The following is a 26,175-nucleotide window of genomic DNA, read 5'->3' as shown; positions in this document are numbered from 1 at the left end:
TATATATATATATATTTGATATAATTTTACAGTAAAAATTAACACAATTTTATTTATAATATTATCTTTGTTCCAATAACATGTTCCAATTATATCTTTTCAGAATCTCGAGATTTATCGTAACTTACGCAACAAAAGACCCATTATTAAAAAATGGATTTGATTATATCGGTAAAATACCGCTCTTAAACGCATGTATGATAGAGATCTCATCCCAACTTCGTTATTACATCGAGGAATGCGCTTTGCTATGTAATCCTAAAGACATTTACATATGTAATGGTACAGATATCGAATATATGCAAATGTTAAAAATTCTCCAGAAAAATGGGACTATCGAAAGTTTGCCGAAATATGAAAATTGGTGAGTTTCCAGGTTCTTCCTGAACTATAAACAGAAAACATCTACTCTAATTAAATCTTATTTCATTATTTACACTGTTTAACAAAAAATAATTTCTTTTTTCAATTTATAAGAATTTAATAAAAATAATTCGTATGTACTCAGAACGAATTAAATATTAATTGTATCTCAATATATCTCGGTATTAAAAGTCAATTTATTATGCTTAAATTATTTTTTTCATAAATGCATTTTATGTAACAGCTGGTTGGCAAAGACTAATCCTGCGGATGTAGCACGCGTCGAGAAACGTACGTTCATTAGTACAGACTTGGAAAGGGATACTATTCCTACACCACGTAAAGATGTAATTGGACAGCTTGGAAATTGGATCTCTCCTAATGATATGGAAAAAGCTATTTTGGAACGTTTTCCAGATTGTATGAAGGGTCAGCAGAATTTTGAATATTTACTTCCAAATATTATATATATAAACTATATATGTGAACAAATATTAAATCATAAATATACTTGTATAAATAATTAAAAATTTATTGTTATATGAATGCAACGATAACTAGATTTTTTGTGACATAGGACGCACCATGTACGTAATTCCTTTCAGTATGGGACCCGTAAACTCCCCACTCTCTAAAATTGGTATAGAAATTACCGATTCGGCTTACGTAGTTTGTTCAATGAGAATAATGACTAGAATGGGAGACAAGGTACTCGAAGCTTTGGGAAATGACGATTTTGTTAAATGTTTACACTCGGTGGGTGTTCCAAAGCATAATTCAAAAGTCAGTGTAAGTCATTCATGGCCGTGCGATCCTGAAAGGACGATTATTCTTCACAAGCCCGCGAAAAATGAGATTGTATCTTATGGAAGTGGTTACGGTGGAAATTCTCTATTAGGAAAAAAGTGCTTTGCGCTTCGAATTGGCTCGACGATAGCCAGGAAAGAAGGATGGCTTGCTGAACATATGCTCGTATGTTTTCTACTTTTTTCTGTTCTTTCATTATAATTTATTCTTCTTCTCTTTCTTTATTAATGATGAGAAATAGCTTTATTTATTTATTGTTATTTTATTAATTATTTGATTCAATTCATATGACTTCTTGCGTGACTTTCTAATCCAACGTAGCAATATGAGCTAGCAATTCAGGGCAAGATTAGCATTAAAAATTGCTTCTATAAATATATGCTAGAATATGCGATTTTAATTTTAAAATAAAAGCAATAATAAAGTGAAGTTTATTCTCTACTTCAGATACTAGGTATCACAAATCCTAAGGGCAAAAAACGATATATCGCCGCCGCTTTTCCAAGCGCTTGTGGTAAAACGAACTTGGCTATGATGCAACCTACTTTGCCGGGTTACAAGATTGAATGCGTAGGAGATGACATCGCATGGATGAAATTCGATAACAAAGGAAATTTACGTGCCATTAATCCGGAGAATGGATTTTTCGGAGTTGCTCCCGGTACGAGTTCGGCTACGAACCCCAATGCTATGAAAACTATCTTCAAAAATACCATCTTTACTAATGTAGCGTCTACTAGCGATGGAGGAGTATATTGGGAAGGAATGGAAAAAGAAGTTGCAGATAATATCAAGGTAACGATAGAACGATTACTGTCTATAAGCGAAACTAAATGTGTGTGTGTGTGCGCGCACACACACACACACAAAATATTTTTAAAAGTATGATATGTAAATTATATTATATATGCGAGATTAGATGAGAAAAACTATTTGATCTTATATTTTTCTCGGAATCTTAGAACCGGCGTTCTGAATGAGAATCTGTCTTTTAACCTATCTGAACTTATATTATTCATGCCAGCAGCCTTATCTTACCCAGTCACTATATAACATTCAAACTTTGTACTGTTGTCAAACGTCGCATCATTTCATTTATGACGAGTCAAGCAGCATTTCTGCATCTTGAAATTTCTAGATCACTTTGCAGTTCTCGGATGATTAATCATTGTTTTCCATTAATAACTCATGGATTTTCTCAATCATTTTGAGTTGTTTACTTGTTGATGGCCTGCCTGAACATTTGATTCGATGAAATGCGACTTATGCGTTAGACAATAAAATTAAAAATTTGGCTGTTAGACAGCAATTGGAAGTTAATGTTACAATGCTTTGAAGTATTCTTTGATTGTTTAATTAATAAAACTCTTTTTTCTACTTGATCAATCAAATGTTTTAAAGCATTTGTAATAAGACTTTGATTGCCCTGGATAAGATAAGACAGCCGGCGTGAGTGATATAAATTCAAATAAGTTCAAGGTCCATTATCATTTAATGCTTTTGAAAACAGCCTGCGTTCCAAGAAGAATAATAAGATTAAATATTTTTTTATTAAAACTCATGTATACACAATATTTTTACCTTATTAGGTGGTCGATTGGAGAGGCAATGATTGGATCAGAAATTCTAAAATACCAGCTGCTCATCCAAATTCAAGATTCTGTACTCCAGCAAAGCAATGTCCCATTATTGATCCTTGTTGGGAAGATCCAGCTGGAGTCCCAATCGATGCTATATTATTTGGAGGACGTAGACCCGAGGGTGTACCACTAGTTTATCAAGCTCGAAACTGGCAACATGGCGTTTTCATCGGTGCTGCAATGAGATCTGAAGCTACAGCCGCTGCGGAACATAAGGTATATTAATGAATATTTGTTTTTGCTGCATCTAATTATTTTGATCAAAAGGAACGAGAAAGTAACAGATCTCAATATAAATATAGATTCTATATTAACTTAAAATACATTTAGAAGAATTAGAGATTTAAAAAACAACTCTGTATGAGAAAGTTACAAACTAAAGCTACTGAATCCAATAATTTTGCAGGGTAAAGTAATTATGCATGATCCGTTTGCCATGAGACCCTTCTTTGGATATAATTTTGGATACTATCTTGCCCACTGGTTGAGTATGGCAGATGTGAAAAACGGCAAATTACCAGCGATATTTCACGTAAACTGGTTCAGGAAAGATTCAAACGGGAAGTTTCTGTGGCCAGGATTTGGTGAAAATTCACGTGTCCTCGATTGGATTCTTCGAAGGATCGATGGAGAAGATATTGCTGAGGACTCGCCCATTGGCTTATTGCCAAAACCAGGATCTATAAATTTAGAAAATCTCACAGATAATGTAAACATGACGGAATTGTTTAGATTACCGAAAACTTTCTGGCAGAAAGAAGTTGAAGATTTGAGGGAATATTTTGATGCTCAAATAGGAAACGATTTACCTAAAGCTATTGCAAAGGAACTCAATCGCCTCTCTGATAATGTTAATAATCTTTAATTGCCTAATTATATAATTATATATACATAAATCTGTAATTATGTTTTTCAAGTATTCATAACTTCCATATTAAATTATAATAACAGTGCAATTGAGATTTTAATACAAGATTTGTATAGCAAAATCAACTTAAATAGCAGTCTTGAAAATAGAAAAAATTTTGCTTGATATGTATATTACATTGTACATAAGATTAAACAAAATAATTTTAAGTAATTATATATTAAATAATTTTAAGTAATTACATATTTTTTAATAAAAATAAAATTTTGCTTTTCAACTTGTATAACTAAATTTTATTTTGCAAAATAAAATTTTATATGTTTATAGCAAAATAAAATAGCAAAATAATCATTTTACTTAATTGTATGGATTTATTGATCACATTTTTGGATATTAGACTATTCTTCTTTATTTCAATAAAGAATACTAAAATAATTGTGGATGAAGAATGATTCTTAATTTATATATGTTGACTGAAAAATATTTAGTGACAATAAGTATATATAGTATTAGAAAGATACTCAATACAGATAAAATATTTTAATATATTTTTATTTAATTTATAACAATTTTTGGGACAACATTATATTGTAATATATAATTTATATTTTGACTTTGCTATTATATTATAATCAATTTAATGGAAGTTTGCAAAAAGTATACAGTAAAATGTAAAAATATTTTATATATGTACATATGTATGAGAGAGATGTGTATTTTTATAAAACAGAAATTAAAGCTTACTTTATTCTAACTATATCAAAGAATGTACCTTTTATAATCATCTTCAATCGAGTTTTCTGGAATATCCATCTTTGATTTTCTATCAGAAATTTTCGTCTTAAAAGCCGCAAATAATCAGAAAGAAAATCATGTAGATCAGATGATAAGTAGAGTAAGTATGGTTGTCATCATTTTTTATCATTCGATGATATTCCAGAAACTGAATTCAAGCTGTGATTGATTCAGTTTTTTTTATCACAATATAAAAATATAATTGGAGGTAAAGAGAACTAAAAAACTAAATAATTACTTATAATGAAAACAACATCTGAGTGCATCAAAGCCATAAGTATAATTTATGCCGATTTCTGCTATTGTAGATTTAATCTCAGTTCAATTTACTCTTCACTTTCTTGTAATTCTAAAAACTAGAAAAAGTAAATTGAATCGAAATTAATCTAACATTCAATAGAAACAAATACAATTCTTTCCCGCGGTTTCATCACAGAACATATACCTAGAAAAATTCATAGAAATATTTCTATTATGAAAAAACTATTCAGATTTAGGTTGGCTGCCTTTTCGCGAAAAGATAGATAACCAAAATAAATTTTTCAAAATTCATTAGGATGAAAAAAGGAATTTAGAATTTCAACGTTGGTAGCATATTTATAATGACATGCGCAATGTCAGCGAATCTGGCGGTAACGTAGTTTTGATGTAAGGAACGTATTTTAATAGAATTTGTTATTTAATACAATTTAATTGTTTAAACTGCGACAGAAATTAATTTATATAAATATGGGTATAACTGGGCTACTACCGTTCCTAGAAAAGTCTTCTAGAAAGACGAATATCAAAGAGTTTTCTGGTGGGACTGTTGCAATTGATTCTTATTGTTGGTTACACAAAGGTGCATTTTCCTGTGCTGAAAAATTAATGATGGGAGAAACGACAGATGCGTAAGCATTAAATATATTTATTATTCTCATTGATATTAAGTCTGTGTTTTTGGCTGAATCTTTGCAATTCATCTTTTTTCCTTTTCTTTCCAGCAGGAAAGAAGAGGAAGAAAGATGAATGTGCAAAAGTTCAGTCAAAAAGGACAGGTCTATTCTTTTTTACATTAATGGATGTTTAATAATTTTTCTATTCATAGGTACGTTGTGTATTGTATGAAATATATAAAGATGCTTTTGAGATACAAGATAAAACCCATTCTGGTATTCGACGGTCAACGATTGCCTGCTAAAGAGCAGACAGAAATTAAGAGACGAAAGTATGTATAAAGAAATAAATTATTCAAATATTATGAAGTTAAAAAACTAAGTTTTATCCAAAAATTGCTTTAAGTTCAATGAAACTTAAGCTTGTAAATTCTGAATTGGATAAATAAATAACATGTACAACTGTATTATTTTATAGAACCAGAGAACTAAATCGTCGTAAAGCAATCGAATTGATACAAATGGGTCAAGTTACAGAAGGAACAAATTTATTGAGACGAGCTGTAGATATCACTCACGCGATAGCATTAAAATTAATTAAACAATGTCAGAATGAGAACATTGATTGTATTATAGCTCCTTATGAAGCTGATGCACAATTGGCATATTTAAATATTAGTGGTATAGCTGATATTGTTATCACAGAGGATAGTGACTTAACGCTATTTGGATGTAAAAAAGTTAGTATATTGTATTCTCTTATATTTATAGCTTAATTCTTTCTTTAAATTTTATTTTATGTTACTTCTTTAATATATAATATTTGTGTTTACTTGTGTCAAATGGAAAGTATCTAATTTTTTGCTATACATCAATTTTCTTAAGTCTTAAAAGTCAGATATCAGCTATTAGATAAACATTCCAAATATAATCTTCATTTATTAAAATGTTTTTTGTTCTTTTTTATTATAGATATTTTTTAAAATGGATCTTGTTGGAAATGGAATTTTGATCGCACAAGATCAATTACATTTGGCAATGAATGTAAGACCTGAACAATTTGAAATGGATAAGTTCCGCCATATCTGTATTTTGTCTGGTTGTGACTATCTTCCTTCTCTTCCTGGTATTGGCTTGGGAAAAGCACGAAAATTTATTACGAAAAGTACAGACCAAAATATACATAGGGTTAGTTATGCCAAATTTAACAATAGACATTTCCATAGCTTAACAATAAGAAAAACTTAACAAGAGTTTTATGGATACAATAAGAAATCTGATATACGAATGAGAAAGTTGTATGCTTGTCTTAAGTAATATAAATTCAATATTTTTTAAGGCATTGACACGTTTAGGTTCGGTTCTCAACATGAAATCGCTAGTCGTGTCACAGGAATACAGAGACGCATTTATATTAGCTGAAATAACGTTCAAACATCAATTAGTATTCTGTCCATTGCAAAGGAAGCAAGTACGATTGAATCCACCTCCAGCTAATATCACTGAAGATCAATTGCAATATGCTGGGAAAGAGTTAGATGAGGACCTTGCTTTACAACTAGCTCTTGGTAATTGCGATCCAGCTACTTTAAAAATAGTTCATGATTTTAATCCAGATAAAATCGTAAGTAGTTGAATTAACTATTATAAAACTATATATTGGATAATCTTTAGAAATAATATAGTACTCTAGTAATAAAAATTAAAAAGAATCATTAAATTTAATTACACATTGTAGGAACGAAAAAGAAAGCGAAATATAGAACAAACAATGATTCAAACTAGTATTTGGTCAGGTAAATATAAATTAAAATGTCAAAACTCTTCTCCTCTCTCTGTATTGAATTCGTCATTTATTAATGGAAAAGAGCTTGATAAAGAAAGAAAGTCTCTAATGAATGCATACGTCTCATTAAATTCGCACAATAGTTCGAACATTCAAAGCGATCCAGAGGATCGTGATTTACACAATACTGCTATTTTGGATATGTATAAATCAAGTCGAGATGCTAAGTTAATCGATAATACTAACAAAATGAAATGTCAAAATTCTCCTCTCTCTGTATTGAATTCGTCATATCTTAATGGAAAAGAGCTTGGTAAAGAAAGAAAGTCTCTAAAGGATGCATATGTCTCATTAAATTCGCATAATAGTTCGAACATTCAAAGCGATCCAGAGGATGATTTACACAATACTACTATTTTGGATATGTATAAATCAAGTCGAAATGCTAAGCTAATCGACAATTCTAACAAAGCATCAGAAGATTATTTAAATTTAACAAATAACACATCACCAGATTTACTCAAACAAAAAAATCCATTTATCAAACGAGTGTCTGATCTCACAACTTCACCAAGTATTTTATCCAACGGGAATTATCGAAAAAGAGGAAGAAATTTAATGCGTGTAAGACGAACTCTCATAGATGAAAATACTATAATAGAAAGTAAATATTTCTCAAAATCAGATAATAAAGAGTGCAACGTACTTGAGTCAGAGAATAAAGACATTGAAACTAGTTGGATAAGTACGAAGCATAATACAATTTTAGATACGAATGTATCTGATGTAACTCGAAAACAACTAGAAAAAAAATTATCTATAACAGATACTGAACAAAATACAAATTCATTGGAAAATATTAATGATCCATTTTTATCAAATCAAAATGATTGTTTAATTAATATTTATAAAAATGTTTCTAAAAAATCAAATCCTAATATAGATAGGATAGACGATGTACCATCAACAGATATAACAACTGATAAAAATTATGTAACAAATAATTATTTAGTATCGTCAAATTCTAGTATGGACATTATTGATATAAACAATTACGAAAATACGAATAATTCGCAAAATGATTCACTCGAATGGATAAATACAAAAAATGTTCAAAGTTTCCCCCATAAAAGAAATACATTGAAGAAACGAAATTCATCGAATCTGGTAAATACGCAGATATATATATATATATGTTTTAGAAATAATAGAAAATATTAAAGTTACTACTTAGTTAATTATTTATAAAATGTTTCTTAGACACAAGTTATAACAAAAAAGAAAGGATTACGTCAAAATAAACAATCGCCAACAGTTTCTAGACAACAAAGTTTATTAGACATGTACGGATTTCAAAAAAGGTAAAGTAAAAATTGTGTCAAGCAATGGGCATGACATTGTGTGTTATGCAAAATAATTTTGCACGTATATTGTATATATTAGATATAATTACAGAAAGATTTTATGTAATCAAATTTTTTTTCATAGGTCATCTTTTAAACACTGATTTTAAAAATCTATTAAACCTACATAATTTACTGTTGACCAGAATATGCTATTAATATTATTAGTGTGATAAGTATTGACAAATACTCAAATGTATTCTGCAAAAGAATTAAAAGTCGAACGTAGTTAGAAAAAGAAAATGTAATAACATTTAAATGCATTTAAAAGAATGTTAATATAGACAAGTAATTAATGTAATTCATTTAAAACGAATTTGATTTGCCTACAAATGAATCTTACAGAGCAGCATAAATTCTTGCTATATTACTTCACTGCCATATACACATATATAAACTGTCGATGAAATATTATAATTAAGCATTAGTATAAAAATAAATATTTTAATTTATCAATCACATTCCAAGAATTTAAAGCTTTAGGATGCTCTCTATATGACTTACAAGGTGAAGATCTTTTCTCATATATTACATTATGTTTGTACAATTATTTGTAATCATAAACTTTGGAAATCTTTTTGAAAAACTGTGAATAGTGTTATATTAATGTAATTATAAATATAAAAAATTTGTCAATTATTGTTAATAAATTTCTTAAATAAGATTACACCAAAATAGACTATATAAAAAATTCTATTTCTTAGCATTATCTAATAATATTATAAGTGTTGCTAAAGATAATTTGATAACATGTTTCTATTATTTATATATCAATCACATAGACTGAAAATGTTTTTATTTATACTCAATTTTTTGTATCTTCTGGTTCCTCCCATGGTCGTGGTATTCTAATGTTCTTCCAGTTGTCAAGATCAAGCTGAATACAAAAAATTATATTTTACAGATCTAATAAGGCTTGTTCTTTTTAGCTAAATTTATTGCACAATTGTTTCTTTAAAAAAAAGAAAATAAACTGCAAGAAATTTAGCAAAAAGAACAGATCTGTAATCTTGTAAAATTTATTTCAACCTTTGCCCATTATTCTAACATACATACCTTCTCCAACTTTTCATATTCTTTCTCCAAAGTAATTTCTTCTGGTGATTTCATTTGAAATCCCTCTTTTTCTAATTCATCGTGTATATTATATTGAGATGTATGTTTATATCTATAACTGAAGATTTATTTTGATAAGGAAATGTGTGTCTAACAGGTGATACTTTTTTATCTCCTAATTACCGTAATTCCGTAAATTCTCGAAGGCCAACCGATCCACCGAGAATAAAGATTAAAAACGGAATACCATACTGCAAAATTCTAGAGCGTGACATATTTTTTTTTATTTGACATCACAAAAAGTACGACAATGATCATAATTTTCATTTAAACCTCGTTCTTTATGTTTCGCAATAGTGAGGTTAGGATTAGGTTAGGTTAGGTTAAAGATGCCTTTTCAAGTCGACATTTGACATTCGTTTTTAGCGGCAAAACAGATCACGTGGTTGAAAATTGATGAATAGCAAGCGTCAATTTCGATCACGTGACATATTTTGCCGTTAATGAGTATTAGCATGAAAAGATATCTTTAGTCAATGCTGCCAATTTCTTTGCCGACAGTAGTGATTGGCGCGCTTGCGCATGGTGATCAGCTGAATCAGCGACGCATTTACGGAACTTGAGGGGGGGAGAGAGGAGATGGAAGAGGAAGGCCATCTGGCCATCGCTATTATTGTATACGACCAACGAACCAACCGTCAGTCGTCGTAGTATCAGGTTCTGTTTCTGTTTATTCTCCTGGACTGAGAAGTAAAACGCGGGCCAAAATTGGGTGATTCGCTGACGTAAAAGCGTTTCGGACGCATCCGGGTGAGTATTCACCATTAATCTTACTATATTTCGTTTATACTTTGCCGAGACGAAGAATAATGGAGGGGAAAAAAGATTTCGCGAAATTTCGATGGATTTGTCAATTGATTGTTTTCGTTTCTTTTTACTTCCTTCATCTAATCGCGTGGACTGGATTTTTAAGACGATAAATTCAGCCAGAAAAGAATGAATTTCGATTATTTTTTTACTCCCGATTTAAATCGAGTTTCCAATCGTTGATACGTCGATTCTTTGTATCATAAAGTAGAAGGATCGTTCTATTTAGATCTAGATATTCTGTTTGTTGATAGCAACGGGACTAATGGGAATCATTTGACGCTCGGATCTAAGAAATTTGAGAGATTGTTTTGAACGAAGTTCCTTTGCTGTTCTATCGATTAAGCTTCTGATTTGCTTCTGAAGAAAGCGATGCGTGGGTCATTGTACTCTTCTACTATGAACTCGATTACGAGTATTTTTTTTGTTTATTCTTAGGCACGTATGCATTCCGAACAATTTTATAGTGCCCTGAATGAAGTCAGAGTGATAACAAAATAGCAATGAAAATAAACGATATTCTTACAATTTAATAAAAATTAAAAAAAAATAATAAAAAAAAAGGAAATAACGAGGAAGTAAAATTTGCAATTTATTTGAGCCAAGCGACTTAATCCTTTGTTTTATAATGTTTCCAATGCAGATTAAATCTTATTTAATTTTACAATTAATTTAAAGAATATTCTAATGCTTAGAATTAGAAAAAGATAAAAGAAAAAGTTGAAGAATTTAAATTAGTGTGCATTGCATTTTTTTAAATCAAATATGAAAAGATAGAGAATATTAAATTATTATTTAAATTATAAATTGGAAAAGTATTATTTAAATTTAATGTAATCTAAATGAAATGAAAAAGTATTATTTAATTTAATATAATTAATAATTAGATCTATGTTTTTATATCTATTATAGTTTTTTAAATTAAAAATATTTTTGAAATATCAAAATTGTAATTAAACATTTCAGAAATATTAAAAATGTTATATAACATTTCGTTATAAATATTTTTAAAAAAGAAGATTTCAAGGGGGACCTTGGCCTTTATAGCTCCCTCCCCTCTAGATTCGCAATGTTACATTGGCGGAAAAGGAAACGATAAAAATGCATAAGTCGAACACAAACGAACAGAAATCGGTTATTTCATTCTTGGTTTATTTTATTTTTATCAATTGATTTAAACATATTTAATTTTTTATTAATTCTATCATTTCTAGAAATTTGTATAGATTCGAAAAATAGTTCGTCGGTTATAATTAAGTATCGTCTCAAATGTTTGGAAATGTCAAAGGATCCTTTGCTTCTGAAATTATTAAATTTTAAAAAATTTAATTACGTTAATCGCGTTTCTTTATTACCGTATAAAACTTTCTTAAATATTTCTGTGTACTGTATTTACATATAATAAATGATTTTATTTTTTTATTTAAGTTTAATAATTTATTATTTATTATTTATACCTTTATAATTCTTTTTTTATATAGATAATTTTTTAAATAATTTATTCTTATATTTGCAGTATTTGCTGCTAATATTTAGCCATTGCAGAATTTATACAGATTTTATTATATAGGTGCATCTTCTAATACGTGTAACATTCGAAAAATCGATAAACATTTACGTCGGTCTGGAGTACGTTGAACTCTGAGAATATACAACGATGACGTAACCTTTAACCTCGTAACGATGCAAAAATACCTTATCTCGATTATTCGATGAAATACTACTAAATTATATTATAATTATATAACACAGCATACATTATATTGATAGAGATTAAATCATTCCGAGAATATTTAGCAAATTCGAATTTTTAATTATTTTTTAATTTTTAAATAATTTTTTAAATTAATATAACATTTGATAACAATATTATATATATAATTACATATTTATTTTATACTAAAAAAAAATTTCTTTACTGAGCTGCGAAATTCTACGTAATACGGCACCTTTCTTTCGTCATCATGTCAGCTCTGGACCGTTTTGTTAGTCAGAGAAGGAAACGAGTTTTAAACACTATCTTTCTCTTTTTTCCCCCTCTTCTGTTATCCGAATCTCGAGTCTCCAAGCTACTACATATTTTACGAATGATTTGTTTGCTCCGAACGATAGAGAAGTCTTTTCTAAGTAAACCTCCACCGCGTGTGGAACTAAACAGGTAGTCTAATGTCCATTTCTACTAATATAGACTAATTTTAATCTCGGTTCAACTTAATCTTTATTCTTTTCTAATTCTTAGATCTGGAAAAAAATAAAAAGTAAGTTAAATTAAAATTAAAGTTGATCTACCTTGATAGAAACAGACATTAACCTTTTTTTTCATCACTATAGATTAACTTTAATTTAGTAGATTAACTTAAACTCGGATCAAACTCGGTTTAATTTATCCTTTTTTTTATATTTAAACTGGAAATTATTGTATATAAATTCACAAGAAATATTATGAATGAAGAATTGCTTTAACGAATATAGTGTTTTCTATTCTATTGTCTTTATTTTTTTTAAATTCTTATAAAGGATAGAAAGTAAATTAAACTGGAATTAAAATTACTCTATATATATAGAAATTGCCAATAATTCAATCGGAGATTAATTTAACTGGCAAAACTTTTAACTTGTCTTGTTTTATCGTGAAGTCATATATGAATATCGTAGTATTAGACAGGTAACTTACAACATTTCAGGTTTGTTTTCAACGTTTCACTCTTGTTTACTTGCTTATTCTTTTATTCTAATGTCTTGTGAATGCATTGAAAAAAAATATAATCACGTCTCATTATTTTTCGTAATCGAGAGTCGATGCGTCAATCGACATTTCTATAGGCGCATAATATTAATATTTTAAGAATATGCTAAAAATATGCTTAAAATATTGGATAATGTGTGCCTATATAATGGATACTGATTCAAAAACCACGCAAGACTTTGACCAAAATACGCAATTCTTTCGACAGAAAATGCCACTTATCTTCCCTGTGACGTCAGATCGTGCAGACTTGACTCGCTTAATTTGGAAGTGACTCGCCTTTAACTTTCAACGCTGATAATATCTATCATAAATCATATTATTATAATCATAAGGATTTCTCGGATTTCTCTTATATTTCTCGCACACTTGAAATTTAGTATTTCAGTAATTTGGAAGGTGGCGTGTTTAGGTGGAGTGTATAAACATAACTTTATCTCTATCTGAAGAGGCTGTTTACGAAACGTCATTGTTTCATTTATCGAAGATACTAGCCACTGACTATCTAGCCACGATGTTGATAGTCATTCATTTCTTTTTCTTCATTATTTTTCACATTTATTATGGAACTATTCGGAATGGATTCCAATTAGAATTATTCCTAGAAAATACAATAGAAATCTAGAGAATAATTGAATAATTTTTATGGAAATCCATTTTGAATAATTCTACTTACTTTGTTGCTTCATATATCCAATATGATCTGCTCTCTCACCTCGAAGGTGATTGAAGAAAAAAAGAAGATAGAGAGAAGAGAGAAAAGAGAGAGAGAATCCAAGTGCTTTATCAGTATGTTGCATCCTTGAGACGCTCTCTTTTCAACCGAGTCGCACAAAGGCACGTAGCATTTTGTTTATATGAACAGTCGTGTTAAAAGAGAAAACGATTCGATCGACCTTGCATAATCGTGCGTTTGTTCTGCGTATGACGCAGAAATATTTCAGCATTAAAGGTGTGAACCGACCGCATAAGGTCAACTTGATCTACTTTGATGAATATCAATTACATGTCGCTGAAAAAATTTTTTAACAATGAAAAGAAAAAGCCTTGCGACGCATTGAGTTCAATCTCTAATAACAAATTTGAAAAATGCAAATGGAAATTAATAAGATAATTTTAACATACTTCTGTTTATTCGAACTTGTCGAGGGACAAAACAGTCGTTGATAATCGAGTACTTATTAGTTTTGATAATAACAGCTGACTTTAGAAAACTAAAATCCAACACAAACTCTTATTATCCAAATAACTATCGGAGCATAAACTTCTTCGTACAAATAGGGTGCAAATAAACGGAATTTTATTGTATGTTATTTATCACAGTGCTGAAAATTGATTATAATTAGAATGTAGTAGTATTAACAATTTCTCTGTAGTAATTCCATCTTTCGATGTATAAAATTTTTTTTGATTTGGAAAAAATCTGATCTAAATCGAACGAGAGATAACTATTGTTCAAAGTTTGTAAATTTTGGGATATTCCATCTTTATTATTTTTTTTTCATTAATGATATTATGGACACGAAAGTTTATCTCGAACTCTGTCTCTATACTCTTATTACTCTGTTTACAGATACAAGGCTGGCCAGCTGCGCCATTCTTGTTGTGTGGTTCTTCTCATCAGCCACACTACACCCGTCAAACCTGGTTGCCGGGTAGTCGTAGTCGGATTGTTGTAGTTAGCTGTTGCGATGTCGCACACCGCAGGAATGGACACGGGCTTGCCTGTACCGGATGCCATCCCTCCGCTCGAAGAACTTCAAGAAGACCTGATCCTAGACCTCGTCCAGGAGGTCAAATTTCAACCAGACCTCCGTCAATTACCTATAACAACACAGGTAAGAATCCATGTTGTGCAGAAGAAACGGGTAAAATTTTATAAGCAGCATCAATGAAACTATCGACTATGAGCTTTATCTTCTATATTTTAAGCAAGATTTTAGTATAGTATCTTCAAAGTTTTAAGATTTAACATATATTATAGATTAATAAAGATTAATGATAGCATGATTTGTTTATATAATTACCGAACAATTTCTATTTGTCCAGGACGATGAGATAACGATTGGTGCTCGAGATAGATCTGCTCATGTACTAAGATGCCTAAAAGTGATGTATGATTTGTCTTCAGATGTATTTTTCATTGCGATAAATCTGATAGACCGATTCCTGACTAAAATGAAGGCAAGGCAGAAACATATGGCCTGCATCAGCGTGTCAGCCTTTTACATTGCTGCCATCCAACGGATGCAGTCTATAGATGCCGAGCACCTAATCTCGATCTCACAGTGCAGATGCACAGCTGATGACTTGAGGCGCATGTCGGAGGTGATACGAAATAAATTGGAATGGGCACCCGGCACTGAACCTACTACCGCTCTGACTTTTCTACAGTTATTCAACAAAATGTTTCATGCGGTAGCGAAGCAAATGCATCTCGGCGACGTGTATGTCAATATCGTCAAGGTAAGCTATCATCTCCTAATTTATTTATAGGATAATCTCTGAGTCCATCGTCTCTTATCACAGACGTGATCTCTTCTGCTATATGAGACTTACGATTTTTGCTAGTTTTGCTTTCCAAATGGTTTATTAGAGGAAATTTATGGCAAAGATATTTTCGGTGATTTGAAACGATCAAATAAAATCTGATATATGTGTGTTCTAGGTGGATTTGAATCTGGATCTTTGGCACAGAGAGCAGCCATGCAACTCTATGCCACGATCATAGTTTTTTATTATCTACATAGATAATAAAAAAAAGAGAGATCACTCTTCTTGATATAAAAAAATGAAGCGCTAATGAAATTCGAAATATTTGTTAAATCACACGTTAATATTATTAACGGACACTATCATATATCCTGATTCATTTTTATTAATGAATTTATGGTGAAGCTGTACAAGCATCATTCGTCCTGTTTCAGGAATCTGAATTGATCCTCAGATTGGAAATGGTGGTTTGCGACGGTAGTTGTGCGAGTCTCAGGCCCTCCGAAGTGGCTCTGGTATTACTCTGCACTTATTTGGATGCTGCTGTTAATCGACTGAATGCAAATGCAGATGCCACTGTGTCTACCGATGACCCATCCTCACATAACACATCCGTCATTACATCATCTTATCAGATGCTGAAAGACGAACTCATGCAGTTTGCTGTGGAGCTCCGAGAGAAATGCAATGTAAATATTTCATTATTTCGTTTTTTATTTATTTATTATTTAGTCTAAATAAATATCAGAAGAAATTGTAAACGAGGAAAAATATTTTCATTGAAATGGAAATTCTTCAAATAAATTTTCGAAACAAGATTAAAGCAAAGAACAAATTAAAGTAGAATGAAAATTACAGGATAACTTGGCTCGTGTAATTTATTTGTTGAAAGCTCATATTTTTAATACGTTTTAGATCTCAGAGGAGAGTTTTCGCTCCACTCACGGGACGGTGGGCACTGTACTGAGCAAGTATAACGCCCAGGAGCAAACACCTCATAGACAGAAACTAATTTGGAAACTTTCATCTCGTACTGCAGGTGTTCTACGTCCGACCGACAATTTCAGATCTGTACTACCAGCCATCGCGGAACATGCGCCGATTCCATCTCCAAGCAAGATCAGGTATTTATCACCACTTCTCTCTGAGTCGCAGTTAAAAAATGTCATATATTATTGGAACATAGAATTGTATGAATCTTTCTTTTGTAGAAAAACTCGTAAATATGCCCGACGCCATGGCAATAAGAGACGTTAAACATCATCATTTTTTTTTTATGGAGGTACGATTGATTTTTGTTCATTCTCTACTGTTGAAGATATCTTTATAAATTATTACAAATTATTACATTTTTGAAATAAATCTTGTTATATGTTTATTTTTTATTTTCTTTCAGAGTACGGTACTGGAATTTCCATCTAATATATCACGTTTTTGATATATTAGATGTCTGGTACACGTCAAGTAAAAGCACAAGATTATCACTTTTTCCAGTACGAAGATCAAAATTTTACTCGAAAGTACAAACGTCGATTCACGCATTGCAATGATTTCCCATAGATACTTTGTTTACATGATCTTCAGATGTCATACTGGCAAGATATAAGTCGTCGTTTCACTATATAAATATAAGATATAATTATGTATAAATAACGTGTCATAAGATCGCAAAGTAAACATAATGGCCGGTATTCATAATCGGTTTTTATCTTAAGACGATCTTAAGACTCGAATTGATTCATGATGTACTGAAGACAATCTTAAATATAAGAATCGACTATAAACCCCAGCCAATAAGTAACGAAAAGGTCTTATCGATCTGAGCTGGATTTAAAAGTACAATTTCACGTGCTGCTAAAACAATTAGAGCACGAATTTGTCATTCTTAGTCCAGCAGCTAAAATGATAGCGGCTATCGCCGTGTCGATCATATTGACCACGATATATATATAAAACTTAATTTATTCTTTGTTGCTGATCCAACACATACACACACACACAAATCTATCACTCAAATGTCAAATTCGGTGATTCTTGTCTTTTTTCATGTAAAGTCCTGTAACAAAAGTACGTGATCTTTTTTTGTTGCTGAAACATTTGAACGGCTCGTAAAAATGCATCTTAAATAATATTTCGGTGTGAATTTATACATATCCAGTTCTAGTTTTATAGTTCTGTATGTTTTGCCAGTATGTGAATCATTATTATCGCGCTATATGTTAATCTCTGCTAACTTTCTCATTGCATTATACATACATATTTTGGAATATTTATGCAAATATTTTATAAAGAAAACACAGATTTATTCTTTCTGTATTCCAAGATCGCTGGAATTAAAGTGCTGTTACAAGCATGAGGAAAAAGAGGAATAGAAACAAAGTAAGTTCGTCTTTAAATATTGAAAATTAATGTGATATACAATGTCATTTATAGTGATTATCTAATTAGTAAAACAATATCGGTAAAAGCGTGTATATCTGTATATTTACAAAATGTGTTAAAAACGAGCAAAAAGATATAAAAGAAAAAGTAATATAAGAGCTACGAAAGAATGTTAAAAATTTCATAACGTAAAATTATTATTAAAGGAAAAGAAAAAAAGATTATAAAGCTAAGTTGGCCGATACAAATAAGAGGTGAACTTGCTAAAACCTGTGTTGCTAAATTTGATAAAGAAAAAAAATGTTTCTTGTAATTTTGTCAGGATTGGCAAAAGATAATATTTTTTTTAAGAATATTGTAATTTTTTTTAAACATGTTTTAAACTTTTTAATGCTTCATACATGCTTTAAATAGTTTATAAAAAATACATGTTTAAAATATGTGAAAAACATCAAGAATGTTTTAAACGGTTAAAATATATAAAAATCATTATTTTTTAACCAATCCTGAATTTTATTATGTTTTGAAATTTTTTCTTTATAGTATGTTTACATTGAGAAAACGGAGCAATTGATAAAATATGACACGGATTTGTGTTGCACTTCGAATGAATTTCTGACTTATACATACGTATGTATGTGTCAGATAAATAATAATCAATAACGAGAAAAGTACGAATTATAGAATAAATTCAACATTTCAAAATTCACTAACGATAACGTAGAATGTTGGAAACAAATTTTGCTATGCAATATAGAAGAGACGTGATTTTTGTATGTAAATACCAAAAATAAGAAATTGTATCTTCTTTCTTTCAAAAATTGTGTTTGAATCACTTTTTATTCGTACTAAATTATCTCTATATTAGATTCTCTTGCAGTAATAATAGAATGTTTTTTACTGATATCGGTTAGCTTTATGTGATTTATATCATTACCTGATTTATATCGTAAGATAATTCTAAACATGAATGTCAAGGAAAAGATATGAAGAAACATTCTAAGTTCGATCTGTCTGCCTCTCAAACCTTAATTGATCGCGTAATAACAAAGTATAGATTGCGTGTATTCTATGTTTGCAATTATCCTAGCGGAAAAAAAATGTTTACAGAAAAACTATCCTTATTGAGACAAGATAAGAAATTCTTAATTTTTTTGTAAAAATTTTTCTGCCAGGACAATTGAGGATTAAAAGCGATTATTATATCGAAATGTGAGAAGTGGGTATCGTATAACATTCAAAAGTAAACGAAAGCATGTGAACGATGCGTCATGATACGAGCAAATATGATTATATATTTTATTTGCCAAAAACTTGAATTTTTTAGACGATTTATATTTCTCGTCTATTTACGCTGCACACCAAAAACATTAAACGATAAGTCGTTATTCGGAGTTCACGGTAGCTCATGATTTGCGCATTCGGGAACCGTTTGCATTCATTGCATTTGTAATAACTGATGAAAAAGAAAAAAAAAACAATTGATAGTTCAAATAAATTTGTAAATCTTAGCCAGTTTATGCTAGTCATAAATCGTACCGTACTTTCATTTTATGATCTGTGAAAATACATTCTCTTCTTGCATTGTGGCATCAATACATCATGCAAATTTTATTTCACGAAGCTTTTTTTATTTTCTAACAAAACCACATCACGCACTATCAATAGAAATCATTTAAAGTATCGTGTATATTGTTATATATTACAAATAATTTTATCAAAAGAGCACAAATTTTTACTTGTCAATATTGTACATTACATATACTTCAACAATTGTTAACATATTTTTAATTAGCAAATATAATACATTTCAAAAATTTTAATTTGTGGAACACGTAGTAAAAAATAGAATGTATATATTTGCATTTTATATTTGATCATAAAAATCGAATTTGTAATGTACAAAATTCACTTGTAAAATAAAATAAAATATAATCTACTGTAATCTTTTCTTTACAAACAAAAAAATCTATTTCATGCCATGATTGGAGTATACATACATATATTATACAACAATGTACAATGAGCAATCTTTAACTTTATCAACTTGTATTAATATTTGATATTACACGAATCACAGATATCTAAATTATAAGACGCAAAAAAATAAGCAAATTTGCTGTATAAATTATATTGTTTTCTTTAAAAGAAAAATAACAGATGTAAATCTTTGTCACAGTAATGTATCTTCCGAACGAATGTACTCTCCAATATCTGCTTGGTGAAAGCAAATGACTGCTACTGGATCTGCATGTTTGCAATCAGCTGTACTTTTTGCAGCAACGCCAAATCCCTAAGGCATTAAATGGAAAATGCACTTATTATTGTGTTATTATCTCTTTTTATATAATAATATTTAAATGAAAGACATAATCAACGATGCATTGAGAATTATTTAATTCGATATACCAGTGGCAAATCGTTCATGGAAAATACGACGACACCTTGATATTGATTAGTGCCTTCTGTTATACGAGAGAGACCTGATTTCATAATATGATTTCCATAAAGAAACTGTTGCTCCGCCGAAGGTTTTACCCAAATTTTGTGCTTGATAAAGAATTTTATATTGTAAATTTGCAATCATACTTATTTAAATTTGAATATATTTATAAATACGCATACTCACTTGTGCATAAGGTGCTAGATAATGTAACGCAGTGATATGTAACCTGAACTTTCCTGATTTTGTGAATTTGCCAAAACAAGTGCCTAAACTTAACAGATGATCAGATTCTACATTATTCGCTAACGATAAAATTTTTTCAGACACATAATACACCCTGTCCTTTTTCTCTCGAAAGCAGTAAATACCATCTGGTCGATCAATCAAGTTCTTCACATTAGTGCCAATGCTACAATAATTAAATTTGAGATTATTATATATCTAGTATATTTAGAACCTACATTCAATTAGACAATTATGAAATGAGCATAATTTAAATTGTGAAGTTACTTACTACTTAGTTAGCTTCTCGAATACAAGCTTTGTTTTCTCTTCTGATAAACGCTTCATCTTTAGAATATATAAGAGAACATGAAATAAATCATTTATTTATTTTCTTTAAAAGCTCCACGTGATATCTCTTCATTCGCGTTTCACATCTCAAACACGTGTAGAGAAACGCTCACATCACAGTAATTTGTAGTCATTCAATCGATTTGGACAGAAAAATTCAACCTATCAGCGTCCCCAACCTATCAATTTCTTATTCACGATTATCGTTCGATTGTCGATTTGTATTGTTGATTTGTAGTTACGATCAGAGAGAAACCTGAGAGAGGCCATGCCGGTTTTTTTTCTCTACCGTCAAAATCGCTCGTACATTACCGCCAATACATCCATTTTCAATTTGACTACTATGACTATGTACATTTTCTAACACTATCGATAAAATTGTAGTTGCGTTCGGTAATGCAAATCAGAGAATCGATTCTGTATCTTAAAACGAGATAAAAATTATAAAAGTGAACGAATACTAGAATACTAATAATTTCATTGGTCAACATCTAGTAAATTTGCTCACTTTTGTAATTTTCACCTCGTTTCAAGATACAGGATACGGTCAACGCAAATGCTTTGAAGTGTTTTTTAATTGGTTAGTTTGTAAAATTCTTTTTTTCTAATTGGTCCATCAAATGCTTCAAAGCATTTGTAGCGAGACTCTGACCAGCTACAGAATTGATCCTCTGGGATCAATTCTGTATCTTGAAATGAGATGAAAATTATAAAAATGAGCGAATTTACTAGAATACTGATTATTTCATTGGTCAACACCTAGTAAATTTGCTCCCTTTTGTTCCTTTTCCTTGTTGAGAGATACAGAATCCTCTCAATCGACTCTCTGAGACGTCGGAGTGCTCTTTTTCTATAGTGCACGTGACATATGCTATAATATAAGAGCACTCCTCAGATTTGCATTATCGAACGCAGCTTGTATCGTCGAAATCATAAATGTGGTTCGTTTCTGTACTAAATCTTCAGAACAGAAGCGTGCCGACTATTCATAGGAGGAACTTTAATGGGTTCTTAAACAAAAACATTTTAACTTTGCATCTTCATACACATGATGTGAAATAAAAGTTGTTGAACTATAAGGATTTAGCTTTAACTGTTACTGCAAATTATTCTGTATTTCAAAAATTCTTTAAACTTATGTATAATCATCATGACTCGGTAAAACAATTGATATAATTTATTTAAAATAAAAAATATAATATAGATTCGGGAAAACTTATTTAAAATATTAAATAAGAAATAAGTTAGAAGTGTTGTACTTAAAATAATGCTAAATAACTTTTTTATTTTAGAATAAAATGATTCTAATCATTTACGTCTTATTCTAAAATAAAAGAGTTACACTAGTAATTATGTTTGATAAAAACACGGGCTGAAAATTTGCATAGAGAAACAACTTCGTAATTTTATAAAATATTATAAGACAAAAAATTCATTAAATTAACTTGTTTTAACTTTGTAATTTTCACTTCATTTCATTTCAGATACACAACAAGATCGACCCCCAGCTCTCTCAAGTTTCTCTCTGTTACGATTATGACTGTTAGAATATCATTTGGATAATTAAAAATCTAAACATTTATAATTTATAATTTGTATTTACAATACGATATTTACAATTATTGCGCCAAAAAACTTTTTTCTTAAATAAATTCTATGTCGATTCATCAAACTCATCAAAAATTGTGTAGTTTACGATTATTCCGGTAGAGGGCTATTTTTATCAAATTGCGTTCTAAAACTCCATACTTCACGATTATTTCGACAGAGGCCCTTCCTTTTTTCTTAAATATGTGTTCCCAAATTCAATATTTTTGCTAAGTTGGTCTCGTGTTTACATCCGGAGGACGGCGGAGGACTCGCCGTGAATAAGCTCGCCCCTCCCGTCTCGCCACGTTATACATCTTCGCCTGTTCCTCGAGTCTCGCGAGGGCTGAGGACCCGTCGCGTGGATCTTTCCTGGCATTTTCCCATCGACGGTGAGAGAGCGAAGCGGACGCGCGTCCTCGTGTTTATCTGTAGAGTCCAAGTCGTCCAGCGCGAACGATGAAGGTGACGGTGACGACACTCAGCGACGATAGCGTCTTCGTTCTTGACGTGAGCGAGGAGCTGGAGCTAGAGAATTTTAAAGCGTTCTGCGAGATTGAAAGTGGCGTGCCGGCCCATGAGATTGTGATTGCATTCAACGGTCTGCCACTTATGGACGACAAGAAATCGTTGCGCGATCATGGGATCCGTGACGGCGATGCTGTCATCCTCCAGCACATGCATCAAAGCGGCAGCGATTTGAACTTGCAGCCCTTCAACAGAGGTAGGTACCTACGAATAGTCCATTTATTGATTTTTATATTTAATGGAAGTTCTACAAGTGAGTCTGTAGTTGATAATTGAAAGTCTTAAACAATCTTCACCTTAGTCCTACAAGTTGGCTATTGGCCAACTTCACCAATTAAGTCTAGATCTGCAACCTTATTTTAAGAGACCCTTAAGCTATAAAGCTGTAAGAAATTGACCAATCATAGTCAATTATTTTTCTCATATTCAACTATGATTGGTCAATTTCTTAAGGCTTTACAGCTTATTATTTCTTAAAGTAAAGTTGTGAATCTAGTAGGGTTGTAGACTGGTATTCATAGTCTTATATTCAAGATCATTTTAAGTACAGTCTTAAGATATTATGACCAACCAGACCAGAGAACTGTCTTAGCATCTTAAGACATTACTTAAGATAATCTTAAAATAAAAACCGACTATGAGTACCAGCTTAAGACTTAGAACCACTTAGGACTTCCGACTACTGACTTATAGAATAATAAGACTATCTTAAACACTATCTAGTCTTAAGATGTTAATCCATTAGAGATCAGTATTCATAATTGATTCTTATATTTAAAATCTATCTTAATTATAGTCTTAAGATGTAATGAACAATCAAGAGAGCTGCATTAGCATTTTAATGCATTATTTAAGAATCTTAAAATAAGAGCGAATTATGAATACCAGTCAAAGAGCTGTATTAGCATCTTAAGATAGATAATTTTAAAATAAGAATGAACTATAAACTAATTATGTGTCGATAAAGCAAAAATTTTACTTTATGTATAGCTCAAAGAATGTTTGTTATTAGATTTGTTTTTTTCCCCCAGTTGAACTTTGTTATGTGATTTATCTTTTTTTCTTTTTTATGTGGGAGAAAATAAAAAATAAATGATATAAAAAGTGTTTAATTAAAAACAAATTAGCCTATTATTGATTTTTATGTACTGTGTCTGATTGTAATAGCACTTTTTATCTTGTTGATAGAGAATTTAGATAGGCTTTAAACCTTGATCTTTGCTTTCTGTTTAGTTATACATATCCATCAATCTCAATGTTTGATATGTATGTATATATATATATTTTTTTTTTATATATATATAAAGTATATCAAATTTAATACTCCAAAACATCAAATTTGACAAATTTAATTTATCATCTCCTTTGCGCTGTACTCAGCAACATATATCTTATTTAAAAAATGAACATACTAAATTTGAAGAAACATCGCTCTAGCCATTCCATTACTGGACTTCAGTTCTATCAGAGTTCCTGGGACCAGCAATAATCAGCGTCCATCGCCGATCGCAAACAACAGAATACAAAATCCCCGCAGTGAGGACGATCCAGCTATGATAAAAAACATGTTCCTGGCTAATCCAGATCAGCTGGCATTATTAAAACAAAATAATCCCAGATTAGCCGACGCGCTACTGTCAGGAAATCTTGGTAAGTAACAGTTTCGAATATGACAGTTTAATAATTTTTAATATTATTTCTGGTCTAAATATTCGTGTGTTATAGATAGATTTTCAACTGTACTCAGAGAGCAGATAACCGCTAGAGAAGAACGACAAGCACAACGGCTGAGAATGATGAATGCTGATCCCTTTGACACCGAAGCACAGCGACTAATTGCTGAAGAAATTAGACAGAAAAATATCGAAGCAAATATGGAGGCTGCAATGGAGTACAATCCAGAAACCTTTGGCACCGTTGTTATGTTATATATCAATTGTAAAGTCAATGGATTTCCAGTTAAAGCCTTTATTGATTCAGGTATAGCGCTGACTCAAGTACTATGTCAGTAGCAAGTAAAAATGCGATTTTCTACATGCATTTTAATAAATGCAAATACATAAATTCGTGATCAGACTAGAAGTTGAGATTGAGATTGAATTGGAATTTACCAATCAAAACAAAATTTATTAAATTTGAGATTAATTTTCTTTCTTCTGATTAGTTAAGTTTCACTTAAAATTTTCTTCAATCTTTTCTTTAGTCTAGTTTGAATTATACTTGAGATTATTTTTACGTAGCTTTGTTTTATACTCGAGGGAAAGAAAGGAAGACTGAGTAAATGTCTATTTTTAAACATATATATCTCGAATGATCGTTCTGCATGGTATGCAGAAAAACAATTTAATTTTAGAACGTATGACCTCTGTTCGTGAAAACAGGAAAAAAAATTGTTGTTCTTAATATAAATATATTACAATATATTTCGATCATCTCTAGAAACATTTGTACAATAAAAGCATTGGATAAAAAATGGATAAAAAATGCAAAATTGACTCTAATGCTCATTTTTATCAATGTATATTAACTTTAATCTCGGTTCTATTTACTCTTCAACTTTTTCTAATTTTTAGAACTAAAAAAAAGAGTAAGTTGAACCAGAATCAAAGTGAATCTGTATTGAAGAAAACGGGAATAAGTAACATTAAAGATATATTATTTATAACCAGGTGCACAAACTACTATTATGTCTGCTGCCTGTGCCGAGAGATGCCATATTATGCGTTTGGTGGACACAAGGTGGGCCGGAGTCGCCAAAGGTGTTGGAGTACAACGCATAATCGGTCGTATACACATGGTACAAATACAGATCGGCAATGACCATCTGACAACATCCTTCAGCGTTCTTGAAGAACAGCCTATGGACATGCTGCTGGGCTTGGATATGCTTAAAAGACATCAATGTTGCATAGACTTGAAGAAGAATGTCTTGAAGATCGGAACTACGGGCACTGAAACTT

The 26,175-nt window shown here is 30.7% G+C and overlaps 7 protein-coding genes across 11 annotated transcripts in view; 5 read left to right on the top strand and 2 right to left on the bottom strand.

The window, feature by feature from the left end:
* Positions 1–3,675, top strand: part of LOC108684840 (phosphoenolpyruvate carboxykinase [GTP]-like) — a 5,302-nt gene extending 1,627 nt beyond the window's left edge. For all 5 annotated transcript variants that reach the window (XM_018189356.1, XM_018189354.1, XM_018189353.1 and 2 more), the window contains exons 3-8: positions 104–364; positions 608–792; positions 941–1,335; positions 1,618–1,965; positions 2,760–3,026; positions 3,217–3,675. In XM_018189356.1, the coding sequence (XP_018044845.1) occupies positions 104–364; positions 608–792; positions 941–1,335; positions 1,618–1,965; positions 2,760–3,026; positions 3,217–3,675 (1,915 nt within the window). The remainder of the gene's footprint in view (positions 1–103; positions 365–607; positions 793–940; positions 1,336–1,617; positions 1,966–2,759; positions 3,027–3,216) is intronic.
* A 1,499-nt stretch (positions 3,676–5,174) lies between these two features.
* LOC108684849 (exonuclease 1) lies at positions 5,175–14,968 on the top strand. Its single transcript, XM_018189379.1, has 9 exons — positions 5,175–5,363; positions 5,561–5,680; positions 5,827–6,088; positions 6,321–6,536; positions 6,688–6,972; positions 7,087–7,390; positions 7,607–8,301; positions 8,395–8,495; positions 14,780–14,968. Exons 1-9 carry the CDS (start codon positions 5,203–5,205, stop codon positions 14,883–14,885), a joined length of 2,250 nt encoding a protein of 749 aa, XP_018044868.1. The 5' UTR covers positions 5,175–5,202; the 3' UTR covers positions 14,886–14,968.
* LOC108684851 (cytochrome c oxidase assembly protein COX16 homolog, mitochondrial) lies at positions 9,300–9,933 on the bottom strand. Its single transcript, XM_018189381.1, has 3 exons — positions 9,777–9,933; positions 9,594–9,711; positions 9,300–9,414 (listed from the first exon to the last, which is right to left on the bottom strand). Exons 1-3 carry the CDS (start codon positions 9,866–9,868, stop codon positions 9,343–9,345), a joined length of 282 nt encoding a protein of 93 aa, XP_018044870.1. The 5' UTR covers positions 9,869–9,933; the 3' UTR covers positions 9,300–9,342.
* Positions 14,898–15,937, top strand: LOC108684766 (cyclin G-like). Its single transcript, XM_018189235.1, has 3 exons — positions 14,898–15,044; positions 15,256–15,672; positions 15,875–15,937. The coding sequence occupies exons 1-3, from the start codon at positions 14,898–14,900 to the stop codon at positions 15,935–15,937; spliced, it is 627 nt and encodes a 208-aa protein (XP_018044724.1).
* Positions 15,938–16,088: 151 nt separating this feature from the next.
* LOC108684850 (cyclin G-like) lies at positions 16,089–18,234 on the top strand. Its single transcript, XM_018189380.1, has 4 exons — positions 16,089–16,388; positions 16,615–16,823; positions 16,911–16,981; positions 17,096–18,234. The coding sequence occupies exons 1-3, from the start codon at positions 16,161–16,163 to the stop codon at positions 16,954–16,956; spliced, it is 483 nt and encodes a 160-aa protein (XP_018044869.1). The 5' UTR covers positions 16,089–16,160; the 3' UTR covers positions 16,957–16,981; positions 17,096–18,234.
* Positions 18,235–20,193: 1,959 nt separating this feature from the next.
* LOC108684817 (60S ribosome subunit biogenesis protein NIP7 homolog) lies at positions 20,194–21,206 on the bottom strand. Its single transcript, XM_018189313.1, has 4 exons — positions 21,042–21,206; positions 20,711–20,936; positions 20,491–20,631; positions 20,194–20,374 (listed from the first exon to the last, which is right to left on the bottom strand). Exons 1-4 carry the CDS (start codon positions 21,095–21,097, stop codon positions 20,255–20,257), a joined length of 543 nt encoding a protein of 180 aa, XP_018044802.1. The 5' UTR covers positions 21,098–21,206; the 3' UTR covers positions 20,194–20,254.
* A 1,673-nt stretch (positions 21,207–22,879) lies between these two features.
* Positions 22,880–26,175, top strand: part of LOC108684794 (protein DDI1 homolog 2) — a 4,637-nt gene continuing 1,341 nt past the window's right edge. Inside the window, exons 1-4 of the mRNA XM_018189279.1 lie at positions 22,880–23,411; positions 24,653–24,865; positions 24,941–25,195; positions 25,885–26,175. The exon at positions 25,885–26,175 is cut by the window's right edge and continues 1 nt beyond it. Of these exons, the coding sequence (XP_018044768.1) occupies positions 23,147–23,411; positions 24,653–24,865; positions 24,941–25,195; positions 25,885–26,175 (1,024 nt within the window). The 5' untranslated portion in view covers positions 22,880–23,146. The remainder of the gene's footprint in view (positions 23,412–24,652; positions 24,866–24,940; positions 25,196–25,884) is intronic.

Source organism: Atta colombica, unplaced genomic scaffold, assembly GCF_001594045.1.
Source record: "Atta colombica isolate Treedump-2 unplaced genomic scaffold, Acol1.0 scaffold140, whole genome shotgun sequence".
Classification (NCBI taxonomy): Eukaryota; Metazoa; Arthropoda; class Insecta; order Hymenoptera; family Formicidae; genus Atta; species Atta colombica.
This window is presented reverse-complemented; position numbering and strand designations above follow the sequence as displayed.